The sequence below is a fragment of the Triturus cristatus genome, chromosome 7 (genome assembly GCF_964204655.1).
Source record: "Triturus cristatus chromosome 7, aTriCri1.1, whole genome shotgun sequence".
In the NCBI taxonomy this organism is placed as follows: Eukaryota; Metazoa; Chordata; class Amphibia; order Caudata; family Salamandridae; genus Triturus; species Triturus cristatus.
Genome location: NC_140590.1, coordinates 54,418,652 through 54,438,992, shown reverse-complemented (window position 1 = coordinate 54,438,992; position 20,341 = coordinate 54,418,652). Strand labels below are relative to the sequence as shown.

At 50.0% G+C, this 20,341-nt stretch overlaps 1 protein-coding gene across 1 annotated transcript in view; it reads right to left on the bottom strand.

Moving 5' to 3' along the window:
• The window catches only part of ERFL (ETS repressor factor like), a 378,500-nt gene that overhangs the window by 36,132 nt on the left and 322,027 nt on the right, over positions 1 to 20,341 (bottom strand). Inside the window, exons 4-5 of the mRNA XM_085614239.1 lie at positions 11,163 to 11,397; positions 3,856 to 4,042 (exon numbers count right to left, since the gene is read on the bottom strand). Coding sequence (XP_085470365.1) covers positions 3,856 to 4,042; positions 11,163 to 11,397 — 422 coding nt within the window. The remainder of the gene's footprint in view (positions 1 to 3,855; positions 4,043 to 11,162; positions 11,398 to 20,341) is intronic.

The following is a 20,341-nucleotide window of genomic DNA, read 5'->3' as shown; positions in this document are numbered from 1 at the left end:
ACGACTTGAGAAGAGTTCACTGACGTTGGATGTGTGGTTAGCCTTGTTGAGTAGGGTGCTCTCTGGCTCCTCGGCTCTCTGCTGCTAGCCACGACTTGAGAAGAGTTCACTGACGTTGGATGTGTGGTTAGCCTTGTTGAGTAGGGTGTTCTCTGGCTCCTCGGCTCCCTGACGCTAGCCACGACTTGAGAAGAGTTCACTGACGTTGGATGTGTGGTTAGCCTTGTTGAGTAGGGTGCTCTCTGGCTCCTCGGCTCTCTGCTGCTAGCCACGACTTGAGAAGGGTTCATTGACGTTGGATGTGTGGTTAGCCTTGTTGAGTAGGGTGCTCTCTGGGTCCTCGGCTCCCTCACGCTAGCCACGACTTGAGAAGAGTTCACTGACATTGGATGTGTGGTTAGCCTTGTTGAGTAGGGTGCTCTCTGGCTCCTCGGCTCTCTGCTGCTAGCCACGACTTGAGAAGAGTTCACTGACGTTGGATGTGTGGTTAGCCTTGTTGAGTAGGGTGCTCTCTGGCTCCTCGGCTCTCTGCTGCTAGCCACGACTTGAGAAGAGTTCACTGACATTGGATGTGTGGTTAGCCTTGTTGAGTAGGGTGCTCTCTGGGTCCTCGGCTCCCTCACGCTAGCCACGACTTGAGAAGAGTTCACTGACATTGGATGTGTGGTTAGCCTTGTTGAGTAGGGTGCTCTCTGGGTCCTCGGCTCCCTCACGCTAGCCACGACTTGAGAAGAGTTCACTGACGTTGGATGTGTGGTTAGCCTTGTTGAGTAGGGTGCTCTCTGGCTCCTCGGCTCTCTGCTGCTAGCCACGACTTGAGAAGAGTTCACTGACGGATGTGTGGTTAGCCTTGTTGAGTAGGGTGCTCTCTGGCTCCTCGGCTCTCTGCTGCTAGCCACGACTTGAGAAGAGTTCACTGACATTGGATGTGTGGTTAGCCTTGTTGAGTAGGGGGTTCTCTGGCTCCTCGGCTCTCTGCTGCTAGCCACGACTTGAGAAGAGTTCACTGACGTTGGATGTGTGGTTAGCCTTGTTGAGTAGGGTGCTCTCTGGCTCCTTGGCTCCCTGACACTAGCCACGACTTGAGAAGGGTTCATTGACGTTGGATGTGTGGTTAGCCTTGTTGAGTAGGGTGCTGTCTGGCTCCTCGGCTCTCTGCTGCTAGCCACGACTTGAGAAGAGTTCACTGACGTTGGATGTGTGGTTAGCCTTGTTGAGTAGGGTGCTCGCTGCCTCCTCGGCTCTCTGCTGCTTGCCACGACTTGAGAAGAGTTCACTGACGTTGGATGTGTGGTTAGCCTTGTTGAGTAGGGTGCTCTCTGGCTCCTCGGCTCCCTGACGCTAGCCACGACTTGAGAAGGGTTCATTGACGTTGGATGTGTGGTTAGCCTTGTTGAGTAGGGTGCTGTCTGGCTCCTCGGCTCTCTGCTGCTAGCCACGACTTGAGAAGAGTTCACTGACGTTGGATGTGTGGTTAGCCTTGTTGAGTAGGGTGCTCTCTGGCTCCTCGGCTCTCTGCTGCTCTCCACGACTTGAGAAGGGTTCACTGACGTTGGATGTGTGGTTAGCCTTGTTGAGTAGGGTGCTCTCTGGCTCCTCGGCTCTCTGCTGCTCTCCACGACTTGAGAAGGGTTCACTGACGTTGGATGTGTGGTTAGCCTTGTTGAGTAGGGTGCTCTCTGGCTCCTCGGCTCCCTGACGCTAGCCACGACTTGAGAAGGGTTCATTGACGTTGGATATGTGGTTAGCCTTGTTGAGTAGGGTGCTGTCTGGCTCCTCGGCTCTCTGCTGCTAGCCACGACTTGAGAAGAGTTCACTGACGTTGGATGTGTGGTTAGCCTTGTTGAGTAGGGTGCTGTCTGGCTCCTCGGCTCTCTGCTGCTAGCCACGACTTGAGAAGGGTTCACTGACGTTGGATGTGTGGTTAGCCTTGTTGAGTACGGTGCTCTCTGGGTCCTCGGCTCTCTGCCGCTAGCCACGACTTGAGAAGGCTTCATTGAAGTTGGATGTGTTTGGTAGCTATGTTGACTAGGGTCCACTCTGAGTTTTCTGCCGCTAGCCACGACTTGAGAAGGGTTCATTGAAGTTGGATGCGTGGTTAGCTATGTTGGTTCTAGGATTCTTGTCGGCATGTGTCAGAGTGATCTGTGTACACTGTATTTGGTTGTTTCTCAAAGCACAGAGGTGAGTCCCATTAGATAATGGCTGCCAAGGTTAGACAAATGATTGTGTCCTAATGGATTACATTGGCTCGGAGCCAGCTAGATCTTGTTAGACCACTTCTATTCATCACGATCCTGTTATGGATCTGAGCAGAGCATCATGGGTAAGGAAGTATGCGCGAGTGCCAACGGGCTTGATATGTGTTCCCTTCTGGCGAGCGTGTTGTTGCTGGCGGAAAGGTGGCTCAGTGAGTTAAATGCTCGCCTCTGACATCTGCTGTGGTCTGCAGGTCACTCGTTTAAATCCCTACAAGGACGGCCCAGCCTTCCAAGGTGGGGGAAAGTGAATGTGATTACCTTGGGAGTATTTGCAGCGCTTAGAAGTCGCAGCTGTGGACTGAAACGCTGTGTCTTTACAAAAGGGTGTCTAAATGTAATGTTTGTGACCAAGTGGGTGTTGTGTAGAGTGTTTCACATTCACAGTCTTCTGTCAATGGCCTTGCATGCATTCTTTGCGAGAGCAGTGCAGACAGGGGGGGTGGCCTGGTTGTCTGCAGTGAACATGTAAACAGAGCACTGAAAGTGTGAGGGTGGTTGGGAGATTGGATAGGGTGAATGTCACATTTCAGGCCTGTGGGCTAGATCTGCACTCCGGACGCGTCCAGTGCACGGCCCGCCCAGGGCGCAAGTGGGCGCCCCAGAGCCAGGGCACCAACTGAGGCGGAGGTGGCCCGGTGAAGTGCCAGGAGAGGACGGGTCGCAGACAGTGACCCTCCTCCTGTCCTGCCACATCTGTCTGCCACTGCAGAGGGAGTGAATGCACAATCGAGAGATCTGGGAACCGGCAGCGGTCTGCCGCAGCGCTCTTAATCCAATCCACACAGGTATGAGACAGCCCGAGGACACGCAGAGACAGGTGACGGACCTGCGGCCAAAAGAGACACCGGGTGGACGTCTGTCCAGACTAACACTACAAGTGAAACTGTCTGTAAAGCCACTTAGGGACATACAGATAGCCACAGTATTGCCAAAGCGCCTAGTAGCGATGGTTAGCCCGTTTCAAAGCGCCGTGGGCGATTGCACACTTTCAACAAACTGTTTAACTAATGCAGAGAAGTGTTTTCAAATGTCTGACTGTGATTGTGCAGATTTCAGGCTTGCGGGGGACGACTCTCCTCCGCCAAGATGGCGGAACAAGTATATAGTGCGCCGGCCCTCTAAGGAGCCAGGCTGCTACCAATACCTGTCAGTGTTGGTCCTGTTGGATCGGTCGCTTTAGGTTGCCTGGCTGACTGGCCGCCATTTTTAGCACAGTTTCCTCTGAATCTTGGCAGAATGGAAGGTGAAGGAGTTTCTCCGATGTCATTTTTGCTACAAGGCGGTGGCAGTAATGCTAAGCGCGGCATCATTTAGAGAGACACCCCGTTATCGTCGCCTCAAAAGAGTCCATTACCAGCAGGACATCCGGTGCTTGCCACAGCCACCCTCTCTCTGCTGGGGATACTACAGTACAGGCACTTCACATAAGGCTGGATTCACCAAGTTTTTTTCATGAGGCTCTTTGAAATTCATGAGTAAGTCACACCTAAGTCAGGAGTAAGACACAACTACTCACACAAATAGCTGCTTACTCAGGCCCCCGGTGGCCGCGGACTCCGCAGGTGCATACCACTCACCCGCACACCATGCTTACCTCAGGCGTGAGCGGGCCGCAGTCGTGGGCGGCGTGGCTGCCGTGGAAGTGGTTCTGTGCGAGGAGCAGCGCCGGGTTCGCCATGTCCAGCAGCGGGTAGTTGACGAGCACCACTTTGCTGAAGTTGAATTTGTAGGTGAAGCGCTTCCCTTTCGTCTTGTGCAGGATCCGCTTGTTGTAGTAATATCTGCGGAGAGAGGCGGGAGGTAAGGGGGCGCATTTTTATAAATTCATCAAGAAGGAGGACAACTGCGCGCAGGGAGGGTGCGCTGCTCACCCCATCACCAAATGCCCCCTGCTGTTTTACCAGAGCAAACATATTAAGGCGGCGTGTTTAGGGAGCTGGGCTGGTGAAATTAAATGTCACAAGTGATTTGCTGGAAGAGGAGTGAAGGGTATGATTGTCTCAGGCCGAGGGTGGAGAGCGGGTCTGAATTGTCCATCTAAGGCAAAATACAGGCACAAAACCGAAGGCTGCCGCGCGCTGCAGCAGCTGCCGCGAAGCCGCTGTGTGCATTCAACGCAATATCATTCCTCATCAGGGCTCTTTAACCCCGGCCCTACGCCAGAGATAGGAGGGGGTATTAACAAATGAGGGAAATGTGTGACTTAAGTGCCTTCCTGGGAGAGGCAGATGCAAGGAGTGGAGGTGCCAGAGAAGAAGAGCCCGGGAGGCGACTGGCAAATTTATTTTGCTTCCACCCTCTTTCTTCTTCTATTGCTTCTAATTTTGTTTTCTTCACCAGACAGTTTTTTTCATATTCTTTTTTCTTTCCTTTCTCACTTTCTTTTTTCTGACTCTGTCAGTCTCTTTTTTCTCTCTTCTGTCCTTTCTCCTCCCCTGTCTTTCTTACCACACATTCCAATTGCTTCTACTTACTTCTTTTGCCTTTTTTTTACCCCTATATCTTTCCTCCCTCATTTTCTTACCCCTTGTGGCCCTTCTTTGATGTACATGTAAACATCTGATTACTCTTTGATGTTGAGGCAGCGCAGTGCAGCAAGTCACCTTGCTGCGCTGCGTAACAGGGAAAGGGAAGGAATGCGCTGTATTTATCCACGACGCAAAATAAACAATTGATGGACGGAATGCTGGACAATGCAAACATTCACCCCCAGTCACAAGGATCTGGGCTAAATCCACCACTATGTATCCACTACAGCACATTCCTGTCCTTTCCCCAGACACTGGTGCCCTTTTGGGCAGCCTAGCACCAACGCAGGCACCCTTGCACCAGGGTGCCAGGGTGCCTCCATCGCATTGCAGGATTGTTTTTGTGCCGGAAGGATACCGTCCTGCACAAACACAATCCTGAAAGGATTTTTCCTCTTTGTTTGTCTGCCACAGAATGCAGCACTCATAGAAAGAGAAAAGAACGACGAGAAATAAAGATATTTCTCCTCCTTATGCCTCCTCTGGGAGGCGTATATTTTTGGCGCAAGGTCTTGTAAATTAGGGAATGTGTCAAAAACCATGGACGTTGTGTGTGAACACCCACACCACACCCATGGAATGCCTACCAAGGGCAGAGTAACGCAACTCCACAATTTGCGCTGCGTTGCATCACTCCATATTTTTGGAGCCACGGAAAGTGGCTTTGCGTGGCCTGAAATATATGACTTAAGGTATGTGGTGCGCTTGCTTCACATTGCGTGGTGCAAGACCGCCGCAAACCAGGCCATAAATATGGCCCCATGTTTATAAGGGAACCGATATATATAGAGATCGTGATTTGCTGCGGAGCACATGGGTGGTCGAGGCGCTGAGTCAGTATTAGAGCTCTCGTGGGTCTACCGCCTACGACATAACCTCTGTATTATATTCTCTCATTGGAGACTTCCCTTCCTACAAGCTCAGTAGATCTGGGGTTGAGACATACTCATGCCCATCCTGAAGGACGGCAGGAGTAAAGCTGTGCGCAGTTTAAAGGTTGGACGCAGTCAGATTTCCGTTTGTGAATGGGCACAAACATACCTGTTGTGGGTGCTGGCAAACATTCAGCAAACTGCGCCTTCCAAGGTCCACTTCCAACCCCAGGTGTGAAATCTTTTATTGCAGAGTACTCTGCACTTATGAAGATGACATTTGTGGGAGTAAAACCGTTTACATCTGTCAGAAATCATTTTATGAATTCCTCACAGGGGTAAATGAAGACAATTTCATGTTTACTTCTAAAATGCCTTTGTGAATCGGGCCAAATGTACTTTCAGTCGCTTCACAGTAGTGCAGGGCAGATAGTCACCAGACCACATTCAAATGTAACCAAGATCCCATTGGCTGATAGTCACCAGACCACATTCAAATGTAAGCAAGATCCCATTGGTTGATACTCATCAGACCACATTGAAATGAAACCAGGATCCCATTGGCTTATAGTCATCAGACCACATTCAAATGAAATCAAGATCCCATTGGTTGATACTAATCAGACCACATTGAAATGAAGCCAGGATCCCTTTGGCTAATAGACATCAGACCACATTCAAACTTAACCAAGATCCCATTGGCTGATAGTCACCAGACCACATTCAAATGTAACCAAGATCCCATTGGCTGATAGTCACCAGACCACATTCAAATGTAACCAAGATCCCATTGGCTGATAGTCACCAGACCACATTCAAATGTAACCAAGATCCCATTGGCTGATAGTCACCAGACCACATTCAAATGTAACCAAGATCCCATTGGCTGATGGACATCAGACCACATTCAAATGTAACCAAGATCCCATTGGCTGATAGTCACCAGACCACATTCAAATGTAAGCAAGATCCCATTGGTTGATACTCATCAGACCACATTGAAATGAAACCAGGATCCCATTGGCTTATAGTCATCAGACCACATTCAAATGAAATCAAGATCCCATTGGTTGATACTCATCAGACCACATTGAAATGAAGCCAGGATCCCTTTGGCTAATAGACATCAGACCACATTCAAACTTAACCAAGATCCTATTGGCTGATATTTTTCAGACCACATTCAAATGTAACCAAGATCCCATTGGTTGATACTCATCAGACCACATTGAAATGAAACCAGGATCCCTTTGGCTGATAGTCACCAGACCGCATTCAAACTTAACCAAGATCCCATTGGCTGATAGTCACCAGACCACATTCAAATGTAACCAAGATCCTATTGGCTGATTGTCACCAGACCACATTCAAATGTAACCAAGATCCCATTGGTTGATACTCATCAGACCACATTGAAATGAAACCAGGATCCCATTGGCTTATAGTCATCAGACCACATTCAAATGAAACCAAGATCCCATTGGTTGATACTCATCAGACCACATTGAAATGAAACCAGGATCCCTTTGGCTAATAGACATCAGACCACATTCAAACTTAACCAAGATCCTATTGGCTGATATTTTTCAGACCACATTCAAATGTAACCAATATCCCATTGGCTGATAGTCATAAGACCACATTCAGGTAAAACCAAGATCCTATTGGCTGAGGTCTTTGTTATCATTTTATTTTACTTTGCTACAGGGCTGGGTTAGGGTGCGGTGGGGCTGGGGTTGGAGCGTGGGAGGAGTGGTGAGAGCCCACATTCAAAGTGTGCATGAATGCTTGGCCTGCCGTCTTGGCCCGGCCAAAGCATCACACACACTTAGCATGCCCCCCCCAGGCTGCAGTACACAGCCTGGTGGGGAACATGCCCAGGCCCCCAGTCCGCATCTGGGCTCCGAACCATGGCGCTCCGACCAATCACAGCGCTGCATTGCAGTGTTGTGATTGGCTATGGGGATCTAATCACAATGCTGCATTGCAGCGTCGTGATTTGATTAGGAGAGCCCGGGTGCTACCTGGTTCCGGACATGACAGGAAGAGAAGGAACAATGCAGAGACGGCGGCAACGGAGAAAGGTAAGTGGTTTTACTTTATTGCTTTTTTTTCTTTTTTCAAGCCCTCCTCCACCCCGCCATCCTGTTCCCTGCCAGCTGCCACTGGTGATTAACCCCCCCCCAACCCCCCCCACCAGGGTCCTGCGTATTTTTTAAAACAAGGAACGCTTTAAACAATTTTTTTACTTTTTAGTTTCCAATTCAACTCTGATCAGTATCTAAAAAGTATAAACAAGTGTCCGTGGCTCATGTTATAAGTGTGCGCATGTGTGATACGTTTCCCTACAAAATGATGTAGTGGGCCGTGTCGAAAACCTTTTCAAAAACACTTTTTTAGCCATGCAGTGCAGCATCAGGGATGTCGTCATCACATGGCTAAAAACACTGACAAAGTCAATATGTCCCAAAGGCGGGACCTATTGTCTTTGCCAATGCTTGTATATTCCTGATTTATTTCATGAAGGAACGGGAGGGTCTTTCTTCTGCCTTGGAGCCCCTGCTTAGAGGTCACTGCAGCTGGCAGCCTGGTGTGCCCGAAGCATGCCCGCTCTCTCCAAGGCATTGGAGGCCCTGCTGAGAGGTCACTGCAGCTGGCAGCCTGGTGTGCCCGAAGCATGCCCGCTCTCTCCAAGGCATTGGAGCCCCTGCTGAGAGGTCACTGCAGCTGGCAGCGGCAGCCTGGTGTGCCCGAAGCATGCCCGCTCTCTCCAAGGCATTGGGGGCCCTGCTGAGAGGTCACTGCAGCTGGCAGCGGCAGCCTGGTGTGCCCGAAGCATGCCCGCTCTCTCCAAGGCATTGGAGCCCCTGCTGAGAGGTCACTGCAGCTGGCAGCGGCAGCCTGGTGTGCCCGAAGCATGCCCGCTCTCTCCAAGGCACTGGAGCTCCTGCTGAGAGGTCACTGCAGCTGGCACCCTGGTGTGCCCGAAGCATGCCCGCTCTCTCCAAGGCATTGGGGGCCCTGCTGAGAGGTCACTGCAGCTGGCAGCGGCAGCCTGGTGTGCCCGAAGCATGCCCGCTCTCTCCAAGGCATTGGGGGCCCTGCTGAGAGGTCACTGCAGCTGGCAGCAGCAGCCTGGTGTGCCCGAAGCATGCCCGCTCTCTCCAAGGCACTGGAGCCCCTGCTGAGAGGTCACTGCAGCTGGCAGCCTGGTGTGCCCGAAGCATGCCCGCTCTCTCCAAGGTCAGAGCTCTTCTTCCACTGTGAAACACGGGGCAGCAGTGTAGCGACGTGAGGCCATCACAAGTGCTGCGGCCTTTCCAACACTATCAATATATTCTGATCTCAAACGCGCCCTTTCTTTCCGTATTCTTTCATGCAGTGGATTCCTATGTTGCTTTTGTTTTTCCTCTTTGTGTGTTATTTGAAATACACGCGGCAGCTTTGAGATTTGCATTGGTCTCTCAGTATTTGTGGTGGGTGCCTGGTTTCTCTTCTGCTTGACTCCAGATAGAGCATTTGTAAAGGGGGCTGCTGGCATCTGGGCCCTAGACCAGCAGTTGGTTCTTTCCAGTGCTTAATTTGTGAAAGAATGTGTGCCGGTGCCCAAGGCTCGGCTCAGAAGCCGGCGGTCGGTGCAAGTATACGTCAGTGCGCCGACTCCCAAGGCTGGGTAGACTTGACCCCACCTCAGGTCTCTTTACTCCACCAAATCACAATAAGTACTCCCGTAATGGGGCCAGTCAGGAATAGAAAACTTTGCTGCCAGCTCAGGTGTTGGTTTGCCCTATTTGAAGTGAGTAACACCACCTAGGCGTGGAGAAGGAGGCAAGTCCTTTTGTTATTATTTTCCCTCACACACCCTAGCGGTGTCATGCTTCATCATTGGGACACCCCGACGCCTAAAGGTCAGGGTGGGCTCGACCAATATTTCAGGGAGCACTTGGTGAGAAGATTTTTTGGCCAGGGGGTATAAAGATTAAAAATCGGCGTCAAACCCCAGTTTCCCTTTATTCTTGGGTTTGGCGCTGATATTAAAAAGATAAAGAAAAGGGTTGCTAGGGGTATTATGGTCCTAGGACCCTATTGCCAACATGTTTCTGTCCTTAATGCCCCATAAAGGGTGCACGGACATTCATCAGGGCTTGTGCCCCCTGTAAGTAAGGGAAGAAGAAAGAGAAGTTCCCTATACTAACATCCAGTAAGGGCAGATAGCTGCTCCTTATTAAAATGTCATTCCGTAATTGAAATCACTCCATCCCAATTTAGGAGAGGATAGACGTCATGTGGGACCGCTACACGTGGGGTAGCCCTGTAGTCACACTGCCACCAAGGGTCCTGCCCGGTGTAAACACCTATTCGATATGGGTTCCCACAGCTTGGGATGGAGTGATTTCAATTACGGAATGACATTTTAATAAGGAGCAGCTATCTGCCCTTACTGGATGTTAGTATAGGGAACTTCTCTTTCTTCGTCCCTTACTTACAGGGGGCACAAGCCCTGATGAATGTCCGTGCTCCCTTTATGGGGCATTAAGGACATAAACATGTTGGCAATAGGGTCCTAGGACCATAATACCCCTAGCAACCCTTTTCTTTATCTTTTTAATATCAGCGCCAAACCCAAGAATAAAGGGAAACTGGGGTTTGACGCCGATTTTTAATCTTTATACCCCCTGGCCAAAAAATCTTCTCACCAAGTGCTCCCTGAAATACTGGTCGAGCCCACCCTGACCTTTAGGCGTCGGGGTGTCCCGATGATGAAGCATGACACCGCTAGGGTGTGTGACGGAAAATAATAACAAAAGGACTTGCCTCCTTCCCCACGCCTAGGTGGTGTTATTTACTTCGAATAGGGCAAACCAACACCTGAGCTGGCAGCAAAGTTTTCTTTTCCTGACTGGCCCCATTACGGGAGTACTTATTGTGATGTAGTGTTTACCCCGGGAGGGTTTACTCCCTTACAAAGTTCCTCTCGGCCCCCTAACCTTACTAGGGATCCGTCCTAATATAGGTTTGTGAATTGTCTCTTTACTCCACCACCAGAGACTCCCTGCCTTCTTTCCCGCTCTTGCAGGTTCCTGCTTTCTCCATTTGTGACGGGTTTCCCATCTGTCTCCTCCTCCCTCTTTCCCATCTGTGTGTTTCCCTCTCATGCTCTCCGGAAACTTCTGATGAGAAAGAATAAGTGTCGGTTCTCAAATATAAGTGACGGTGACCCCACTGGCAACGACCGGCTCAAATTAAGTAGTGGATCTTTCCCAGCTAAAGTTATGTTCTTCTAGGAAACCTTCTCTGATTGTGCCTTATTAGAAGTGGCAAACATCCATGTGGAGTGGTGTGGAATGGAGTGTCATAGAGTGCAGTGCTGTAGAGAAAATGTACCTTCATGTGTCCGGCATGTGTTCTATATGTAAGGTGCCCACTCTTTGAGCCAGACACTAGCGCTGTGAACACTAACACCATGGATTTCATGTCCTCTCCTTAGGTTTTCCACTCACCGCAGGGCCCGGCTCAGCTTATCGTAGTTCATGTGAGGTTTGCACTTGCGGATGCCCCAGAGTCGCGCCACTTCATCAGGATCCTTGATGACGAACTCGCCGTAGTCGCCCTGCCAGGCGATGACGTTCTGGTACTCGTCCTTCTGCAGGAGCTCCAGGATGAAGTGCCAGAGCTGGATCTGGCGGGAGCCAGGGCTGGACTCGGGCTTGTAGGCCCAGTCAGGGAAGGCGAAACCTACGTGGGATTAAGAGAGAAATCACCTTAATTAGACACACCTATCAGAAGGGTCACAACTGAACCACTGTGGCTCATTTACCTCGGCTCCTCTACTACAGCACAACAACCATGACTCAGCTACAACTGCAGAAAAATCATGACACATTTACCTTTATTGATAAGTTTCGACTCATCTGTCAAAGCGCCACCACCATAACTCATTTACTTCAGTTCATCTACAATGGCATCAACTACACTTTATCTACTATGACTCGTTTACACAACCACTATGACTCATCTACCACAACCAATCAAGTATACCTCATCCAGCACAATTACTGATCTACTATGACATAACCGCCGTAACTCAACGACCCGGTCGCTTCCTCCCACTCCTGAACAAATTCACACTAGACCCTGACTAACTTGTCAACTTCTGACCTCTCACTTATCTACCCTTCTTCAGCAAGTTCACCCGAAAAGCAGTGTATGCACAACCTCATGGTCACATCAACTCCAACCATCTTCTCCAGGACTGCCAGTCTGACTTCGGCAGTATGGAGACCGCTGCTTTAGAAATCGTAGATGACGTTCCCTTGACCACGGGTAAAGATGACCTCTGCCTGCTGATATTACTCAACCTCTCAGTTGCCTTTGAAATTGTCGATCATCCCACCCACATCCACACCCTGAAGTCTCAAATGGGATTCAGGAATCATCCTTCATTTGTTCCCCTTCGACCTTTCCAACAGACACCAGTTTATTCACATCGGCACCTCCCGGCCCCAGAATATCCCAATCACTTGCGGAGTTCCTCTGGATTTTATTTTGTGTCCTGTCATCTGCACCCTTTACATGGAACCACTTGGGCTCTGTTCATACATAACATCAGGGTTCATGAACACGCCGGTGGCACGCACCTATATTTGCAAATCATCTTTGCTCCATAAATCTAATGCCTCAAACACCACCTGCACCTCATCTAGACCTGGTTATTCGGTCTGCATCTGAAGCCTAACCCCACCAAACAGAAGGCCTGCTGTCTGCTAATACCAAGCAGCACCAGTCCAAGCCTGGCTCAACAACATGAAGCAGGACAGAGGTGAACCCCAACTTTCCCACAATGCCAAGCCATCCAAATTCACCATGGACAGTAATCTCGCTTTCAAGGAGCAATTTTTCTACAAAACCAAGGCTGCCTTGAATCAGCTATATGTAATTAAGAAAGTCTGTACTGTTCAAGCCTTCATACTCTTGCATTTGGGCAGTGACAATGCCCTGCTTCATGGCCTCTCAGATGTCACACTAATTTGGGCATCCCACATGCTGTTGGACACCTCTTCGAAGTCCTGAACATGTACGACAATATCCCTTCCACTCTGATGGAACTGCACTGGCTCACCTTGTCAGCTCTCCACATCTTCAAAGTCACTGGCATCATCTACAAAGCCATCACTGCTGGCACCCCTGCCTGGGTGACAAGCGCACCATCTCTGGTGGCATACAGTGGGCCTCTCCTGCCCCAGACCTTACTATAAGCATAGAGACCGGTGGGCAACTTGTGTGTGTGCATCTGTGCACCCCCCAAAAAGCAGAATGAGCTGCCACTAACAGGGCCTGAGCAGAGGAGTCAAGAAGCCTTCCGCAGCCCACTGGATGTTATACGGTGGGGAGGCCCATTTAGGCTCTTGTCTCATGGCATTTATTAAAAGAGGCGACCTGGGGTACAACTATTTGAAATTTGAAGGGTTCTTCAGGGTCACAGACTCCACAAGTTGTTTCTAAAGATAGGGCCGCTCTCAGGGACAAAGAAAATATGTTTTGGGAGTTGTCGTTACCAACTATTTAAGAAGGCTTTGAGGCATTGGAGGTTGAGTTACTACTGGCACTCAGCCAGGTCTATGTGTCACCACGGTGCATGTTAGAAAGCAATAAAGTGAGGACGTTTGCTGTGACACAGCTGGGCTCACCGACTCACTTGTCAATGGCAGAAGTACCACTGGGACGTTCAAGCCACAGCATGTGTTTCTGTCGGTCTTCCTTCCATGTCATGTGTGAAAGGTTGCACCAGGGCCAATAGGGTACTGGATGGGGACCAGCAGTGTAACCCTCACCAGCCCTCACCAGCCCTCACCCCTGGGAAGAATAAAGGGTCATATTCCCTGAAATTGTGGCGCTAGGCAGCGCAGCACGCTACCTTGCTGGGCTGCCCTTTGTCAGAGGGAAAGGTCAGGGATGCGCCGTATTTATCCAATACAGGTCACTCATGGAGTGTCATAGAGTGGAGTGCTATAGAGTGGGGTGGAGTGTTGTAGAGTGGAGTGAAAGAGAGTGGAGTGAAAGAGAGTGGAGTGTCATAGAGTAGCGTGCTGTGGAGTAGATTGTCATGGAATGGTGTAGAGTGGAGCAGCATAGAGTGAAATAGCGTACAGTGTTGTAGAATGGAATGTCGTACAGGGGAGTAGAGTGCCATGGAGTGGGATAGAGTGGAGTAGATTGGACTGGTGTAGAGTGGAGAGGTGTAGATTGGAGTAAAGTGGAAAGGAGAAGCACAGAGTGCCATTGAGTGGAGTGTCATAAAATGGTAGAGTGTTGTAGAGTGGAGTGAAATAGAGTAGTGACATAGAGTGGAGTGGTGTTGAGTGGAGTAGAGCATCGCAGAGTGGCGTAGAGTGGCATAGCCTGGTTTAGAATAGTATTATAGAGCAGAGTGGCATACAGTGGAGTAGAGTGTTCTAGAGTTGAGTGATGTGGAGTGGCATAAAGTGAAGTGGTATAGAGTGGAGTGTTGTAGAGTGGACTGGTGTGGAATGGAGTGTAATAGAATAGAGTAGCATATTGTGGTGTAGAGTAGTGTTGTAGAGTGGAGTATTATAGAATGGAGTGCCGTAGAGTGGAGTGTGCTAGAGTGGAGTGCCATAGAGTTGTGCGCTGTGGAATGCAGTGTTGTGGAATGGTGTAGAGTGGAGTGGAAAAAAGTAGAGTAGAGTGAACTGGTGTAGAGTGGAGTGGTGTAGAGTGGAGTAAAGTGGTGTGGAGAGGCATAGAGTTGAGTTGCATAGAGTGGCATAGGTTGTGGAGCCGACTAGAGTAGTGTCATATAGTGGAGTGGTGTAGAGTGGAGTAGAGGATCGCAGAGTGGAGTGAAGTAGAGTACAATAGAGTGGAATGGCATGGAGTGGATTAGTGGCATAGAGTGGAGTAGAGTGGAGTGGCATAGAGTTGAGTAAAGTGGCATAAAGTGGAGTGCTGTAAAGTAAAGCAGGGTTTAGTGGCATAGAGTGGAATAGAGTGTTTTAGAGTGGTCTGAAGTCGCATAGAGGGGCGTGGAGTAGATTAGTGTGGAGTAGAGTGGCACAGAGTATCGTAGAGTGGAGTATGGTAGCGTGAAGTAGAGTGGAGCTGGAGTGTCATAGAGTGGAGTGTCATACAGTGGAGTACAGTGGACTGGCATACATTGGAGAAGAGTGCTATAGAGTGAAGTGGCCTAGAGTTAAGTGCCGTAAACTTGAGTGGCATAGAGTGGAATAGAGTGTTGTAGAGAGAAGTGGAATAGAGTGGAGTCAGCATGGTGTGGTAGCGCCATTTCCATACAGACAACACATTTTCAATTGAAATGACCATTACATTTGCACAAACATACAGTTTTATTGATTAAACTATACAAAGCACAAATAATAAATTGTTTAAATTGGTATCACCAAGTGTATTGATTTGTTTTGATCATATTAAAATATTTATTTCTACAATACTTCGGAGTTACAAAAAAATGTGCTTTGTTTGTGCTTTCCTAATACTGAACTTTTCTGAAATATTTGTACAGTTCATTTACTGACATATAAATTTGTTGTGTGCTAGAAAAAATAATGTCCTAAAGCCTTTCCTTTCACATCCCCAGCAAGATGGTCACATAAATTCTCTTACTTTGCAGCCAGAGAAAGAAAAGTAAACACAAAGCTCTCTTGGAAGACAGAGACTGACATTTGACCCCTGTCTTCGAAGGTACAGCAAATGTGACAAGATAAGAACAAAAATTAAAGGCCTGTTTATTGCTCACTCACTTCTGCCACCGCATGGTTATTTTGGCGAGGCTTCATGCCTATGGCACAGGCGTGAAATTGAGGAAGAGGATTGTTTAAGTGATGCTATTAGTAAAGAGCACTGACCAAATAAACAATCTGATAGACAGAGTATTGTTCCTCGCAGGCATACGAGATTGATGAACTGGTAGTGGTGGCCAAGATGAGTAGAATCAGTCAAGGGGAAAAATAGGAGGCAGGAAACCTTTTCAAAGAAATGCAGCATTTTACTGCTTTGAACTAGCATGCGAAGGAGACAACTGAAAGCACGTAGTTTCCTGGGTTCCTCACAAAAAATAAAAAATGAGTTCTCCGAAAGCAAGCACTTGTGGAAGAATACAAGGAGCCATTCAGAGAGGTGGTGAACAGGCAATGCTCCACGGGAGGGACAAATACATACTGGACAGCCTAAAGCAAACAAAGCCAGTAAACCGAAAGCAAGCAAATGAAGTTACAAATCATCATGCCAATGGTCAGCAAAGAGGCTGGTAGGCTTTGACCTAATAAGTCTCTGAGGCGATCCTTTGCTGGCAGGTAACCAGTCCATCGGGGGAGACAGCGTATCAGCCGATCCAGGAACGTGCAAGTAACCTAGGCTCTTGGGCGTGCTAGGCCAGGGCACCTGGCTAGGTAGTGGCCAAGCTCTGGCAACCGCTATCCTGTCAGGGTTGTATTCTGTTCTGGGTGAGTCTGTGTGCCGCTGGTTTGGGTCTGGCACAGCCTCTCGTTTTTAAGGCCGAAGCAGTATATTCTTCAGGACATTTGACAAAGAAAAAATTATTGCGCAAAGTTGAACTAGAGTGGCCAGAGGTCGTCTTGCACAAGACGCTAGAGACTACATAGCTGAAATAAGTCTATTGTGCCAGCTCCAGGCAGTCTGATAAGGTGCACATAGACACCTTTGTGCACTCATCAGTGGCAGACATCAACCTGTGGGCACACATGCTTGTGCCACCTCCAGGAAGGTTGACAAGGTACACTTAGACATCTTAGTGCACTCATCAGGGGCGGACATCCACCTGTGGGCACACGCACTTGTTACTTGTAGATTTATATCATGCAGCTTATCACCCATGAGGGTATCCAGGTGCTGTAATGGACCCAGGGGAGATAAAGTGAGTTGCCCAGAATCACAGGTTGTTGAGCTGATGCCGAGACACGAACCCCGGATCCCCAGCTCCCCGGGGCGGCAGCTCTGGTCGCTGCGCCACATCCTCTCATGCACTTGTGACCATTGGGCTACCATTGGAGGTGTGACAGCTTTCCAATCAGTGGGGGAAGGGTGATTTATGCTGCCAGTCTGATCTCCACCAACCTCTAGAGACCATAAAGATGTACTCTGTGACCTCTCAGTTGAGACTCTTCATGGTACACGATGCTACTTGTCTGAGATACTCAGTCAATTAACCAATCGCGGGCACTTTTTGTCCTAGTTCTAAATATAAATGAAATGACCAATGAATTCCTCTGGTTCCAATCTCTCTTCCAACCCTCAGAGACAGGGGGCATTGCCTGTAGGACAATCACCCCAGTGTTTCTCCCTTACCTTCCTGGACACACAGAAGCTGGGAGGAGAGAGAGAGGTACTTTCTCACTGGACAGGGGGTCATACTCAAGCTGATGATCCACATGTCCAAATATTCAGACATACTGTAACAAGCATTTGCAATGAAAAAGTCCCGCATTACTGATAGTTTGTGGTATTGGCTTTACAAATAATAATGCAACACCAATAGCTCATACTTTCAGTATTGCGAGACCTAGTGCATTGCAAATGCTTGCGTAGTGAGCCAGGAACCAGCATTGCCTTTGTTAGTTCAGCGTTCTTGTCTCATATTCGCCGTCGACAAACCCAAGGCCCCAAACCAGCCCCACATCCACCACAAAGGAACTGGAGCAAGGTCACTGACGAGCAACTCAACTCCACCCTCACGCGAGACAACCACACCTGGGCATCTGACGCAAATACCGCAGTTGGAGGACTACACACCTGGATCTCCAACTACGCAGACGAGCTCGCCTCACTACGCTACCCCAACAGACAGCACCGCAGGAAAGCCGCCTGGTTCACCACCAACCTCCAAGAGGCCAGGCGCACCTGCAGAAGCCTGGAGAAGCACTGGAGAAACACCAAGACAACCGAAAATGACTCCACCTACAAGGACGCCATGACGGACTGCCACAACCAATTCAGAAACACCAAGAGGGACTTCATCCATAACAAAATCCTCGCCAACACCACCAACTCCAAGGAACTCTTCAGTGTCATTCAGGAATTCACCAACCCATGCAGCGAAGCCACAGACATCACCCCGTCCCAAGACCTCTGCGACAAGCTCGAAACTTACTTCCACCTCAAGATCAAAAACCTCTGCGACAGCTTCATTGACCATCCACCAGATGCCAGAACCAACCGCCCGCCCCCCAAAGACACCGACCAGCCCACCATCTCCAACTGGACACCGATCACGACCAAAGACACTGCCTCAACCATGAAAGGCATCCACTCAGGGGCCCCCACCAACCCCTGCCCTCCTCACATCTAGCACAGAACCGCGACCGCCATCGCACCCGAACTGCAACACACCATCAATACCACCTTCAAAACAGGCACCTTCCCAGATGACTGGAAGTGCACAGAAGTCAGGCCTCTGCTCAAGAAGCCCACAGCGGCCTTTGACACCGTCTCTCACTGCACACTAGTCGACAGACTACACTACGCCGGCAATCAAGGAACAACCTTGGACTGGATCCGATCGTTCCTCAACAGAAGAAGCCAAAGAATCAGACTACCACCCTTCCTCTCTGACCCCACGAAAATCACCTGCGGAGTCCCACAGGGGTCATCACTGAGCCCGACCTTATTCAACATCTACATGGCCCCTCTCGCAGCCATTGTCCGACAACACAGCCTCAACATCGTATCCTACGCCGATGACAGCCAGCTCATCCTCTCCCTCACCAGCAACCCCACCACCGCCAAACTCAACTTCTAGAAAGGGATGCAAGACATCGCAATCTGCATTGTCAGCATTCCGTCCATCAATTGTTTGTTGTAACGCTTTTCGCCCTAAGTGGGATGGGTATTCCCAGACGTGGGACCCGTGCTCACTACGCCACTGGAGTCAAGTTATCCTGGCTGATGACGGCTGATAGCCAGAAACCGGTCCTAGGATGCTTGATTCCGGTCCAGGGAAGACATGGCTTGGCAGTTCGGGCTGGACTGTTCCCATGAGGCACAGGGTCAAGACTGATTTGCATATGGCCATGTCTAAACTGGGGTGGCGTAGTGGGCAAAAGAACGATGGATTTAACCCAGATCTCTTGACTGGGGGAGAATGTCTGCATTGTCAGCATTCCGTCCATCAATTGTTTGTTGTAACGCTTTTCGCCCTAAGTGGGATGGGTATTCCCAGACGTGGGACCCGTGCTCACTACGCCACTGGAGTCAAGCTATCCTGGCTGATGACGGCTGATAGCCAGAAACCGGTCCTAGGATGCTTGATTCCCGTCCAGGGAAGACATGGCTTGGCAGTTCGGGCTGGACTGTTCCCATGAGGCACAGGGTCAAGACTGATTTGCATATGGCCATGTCTAAACTGGGGTGGCGTAGTGGGCAAAAGAACGATGGATTTAACCCAGATCTCTTGACTGGGGGAGAATGTCTGCATTGTCAGCATTCCGTCCATCAATTGTTTGTTGTATGGCAGGATGTGAGGCATCCATGACAGGATATGATGCAGCCATGAGGGGATGTGACGCAGCCATGACAGGATGTGAGGCAGCCATGACAAGATGTGAGGCAGCCATGAGAGGATGTGATGCAGCTGTGATGGGATGTGAGGCAGCCATGACAGAATGTGAGGCAATGAAGCCTGTGTCCTGGAAAAGGGAGTCTGGAAGCACATAATGGGGCTGGAGACATATCTCCTGCGCACTGGGTGGTGTAGAGTGGGGTGCTAGAAGGACAACGACTGCCCCATAAAACTAAAATTAATTCCTGTTTTTATCTTCAATGCAGCCGATGATTCATATTCAAAGATTAGAATTTCAGGCTTTAGATTCAAGGGGCTCTTAAGTAAAATTTAAAATAATCAAAATCTACTGGGCTGCCTGAAGGGCGCAGCTGGAGTGTGTAGATGGAGGCGGGGTCTGTTCACAGGCCAGGCCTGGCCCCAGAGTCCTCTGCGCATGACCCATGGCTGTGCACAGCTGGTGTGTGTAGATGGAGGCAGGGTCTGTTCACAGGCCAGGCCTGGCCCCACAGTCCTCTGCGCATGATCCATGGCTGTGCACAGCTGGTGTGTGTAGATGGAGGCGGGGTCTGTTCACAGGCCAGGCCTGGCCCCACAGTCCTCTGCGCATGACCCATGGCTGTGCACAGCTGGTGTGTGTAGATGGAGGCAGGGTCTGTTCACAGGCCAGGCCTGGCCCCACAGTCCTCTGCGCATGTCCCATGGCTGTGCACAGCTGGTGTGTGTAGATGGAGGCAGGGTCTGTTCACAGGCCAGGCCTGGCCCCACAGTCCTCTGCGCATGACCCATGGCTGTGCACAGCTGGTGTGTGTAGATGGAGGCGGGGTCTGTTCACAGGCCAGGCCTGGCCCCAGAGTCCTCTGCGCATGACCCATGGCTGTGTACAGCTGGAGTGTGTAGATGGAGGCGGGGTCTGTTCACAGGCCAGGCCTGGCCCCAGAGTCCTCTGCGCATGACCCATGGCTGTGCACAGCTGGTGTGTGTAGATGGAGGCGGGGTCTGTTCACAGGCCAGGCCTGGCCCCACAGTCCTCTGCGCATGACCCATGGCTGTGCACAGCTGGTGTGTGTAGATGGAGGCGGGGTCTGTTCACAAGCCAGGCCTGGCCCCACAGTCCTCTGCGCATGA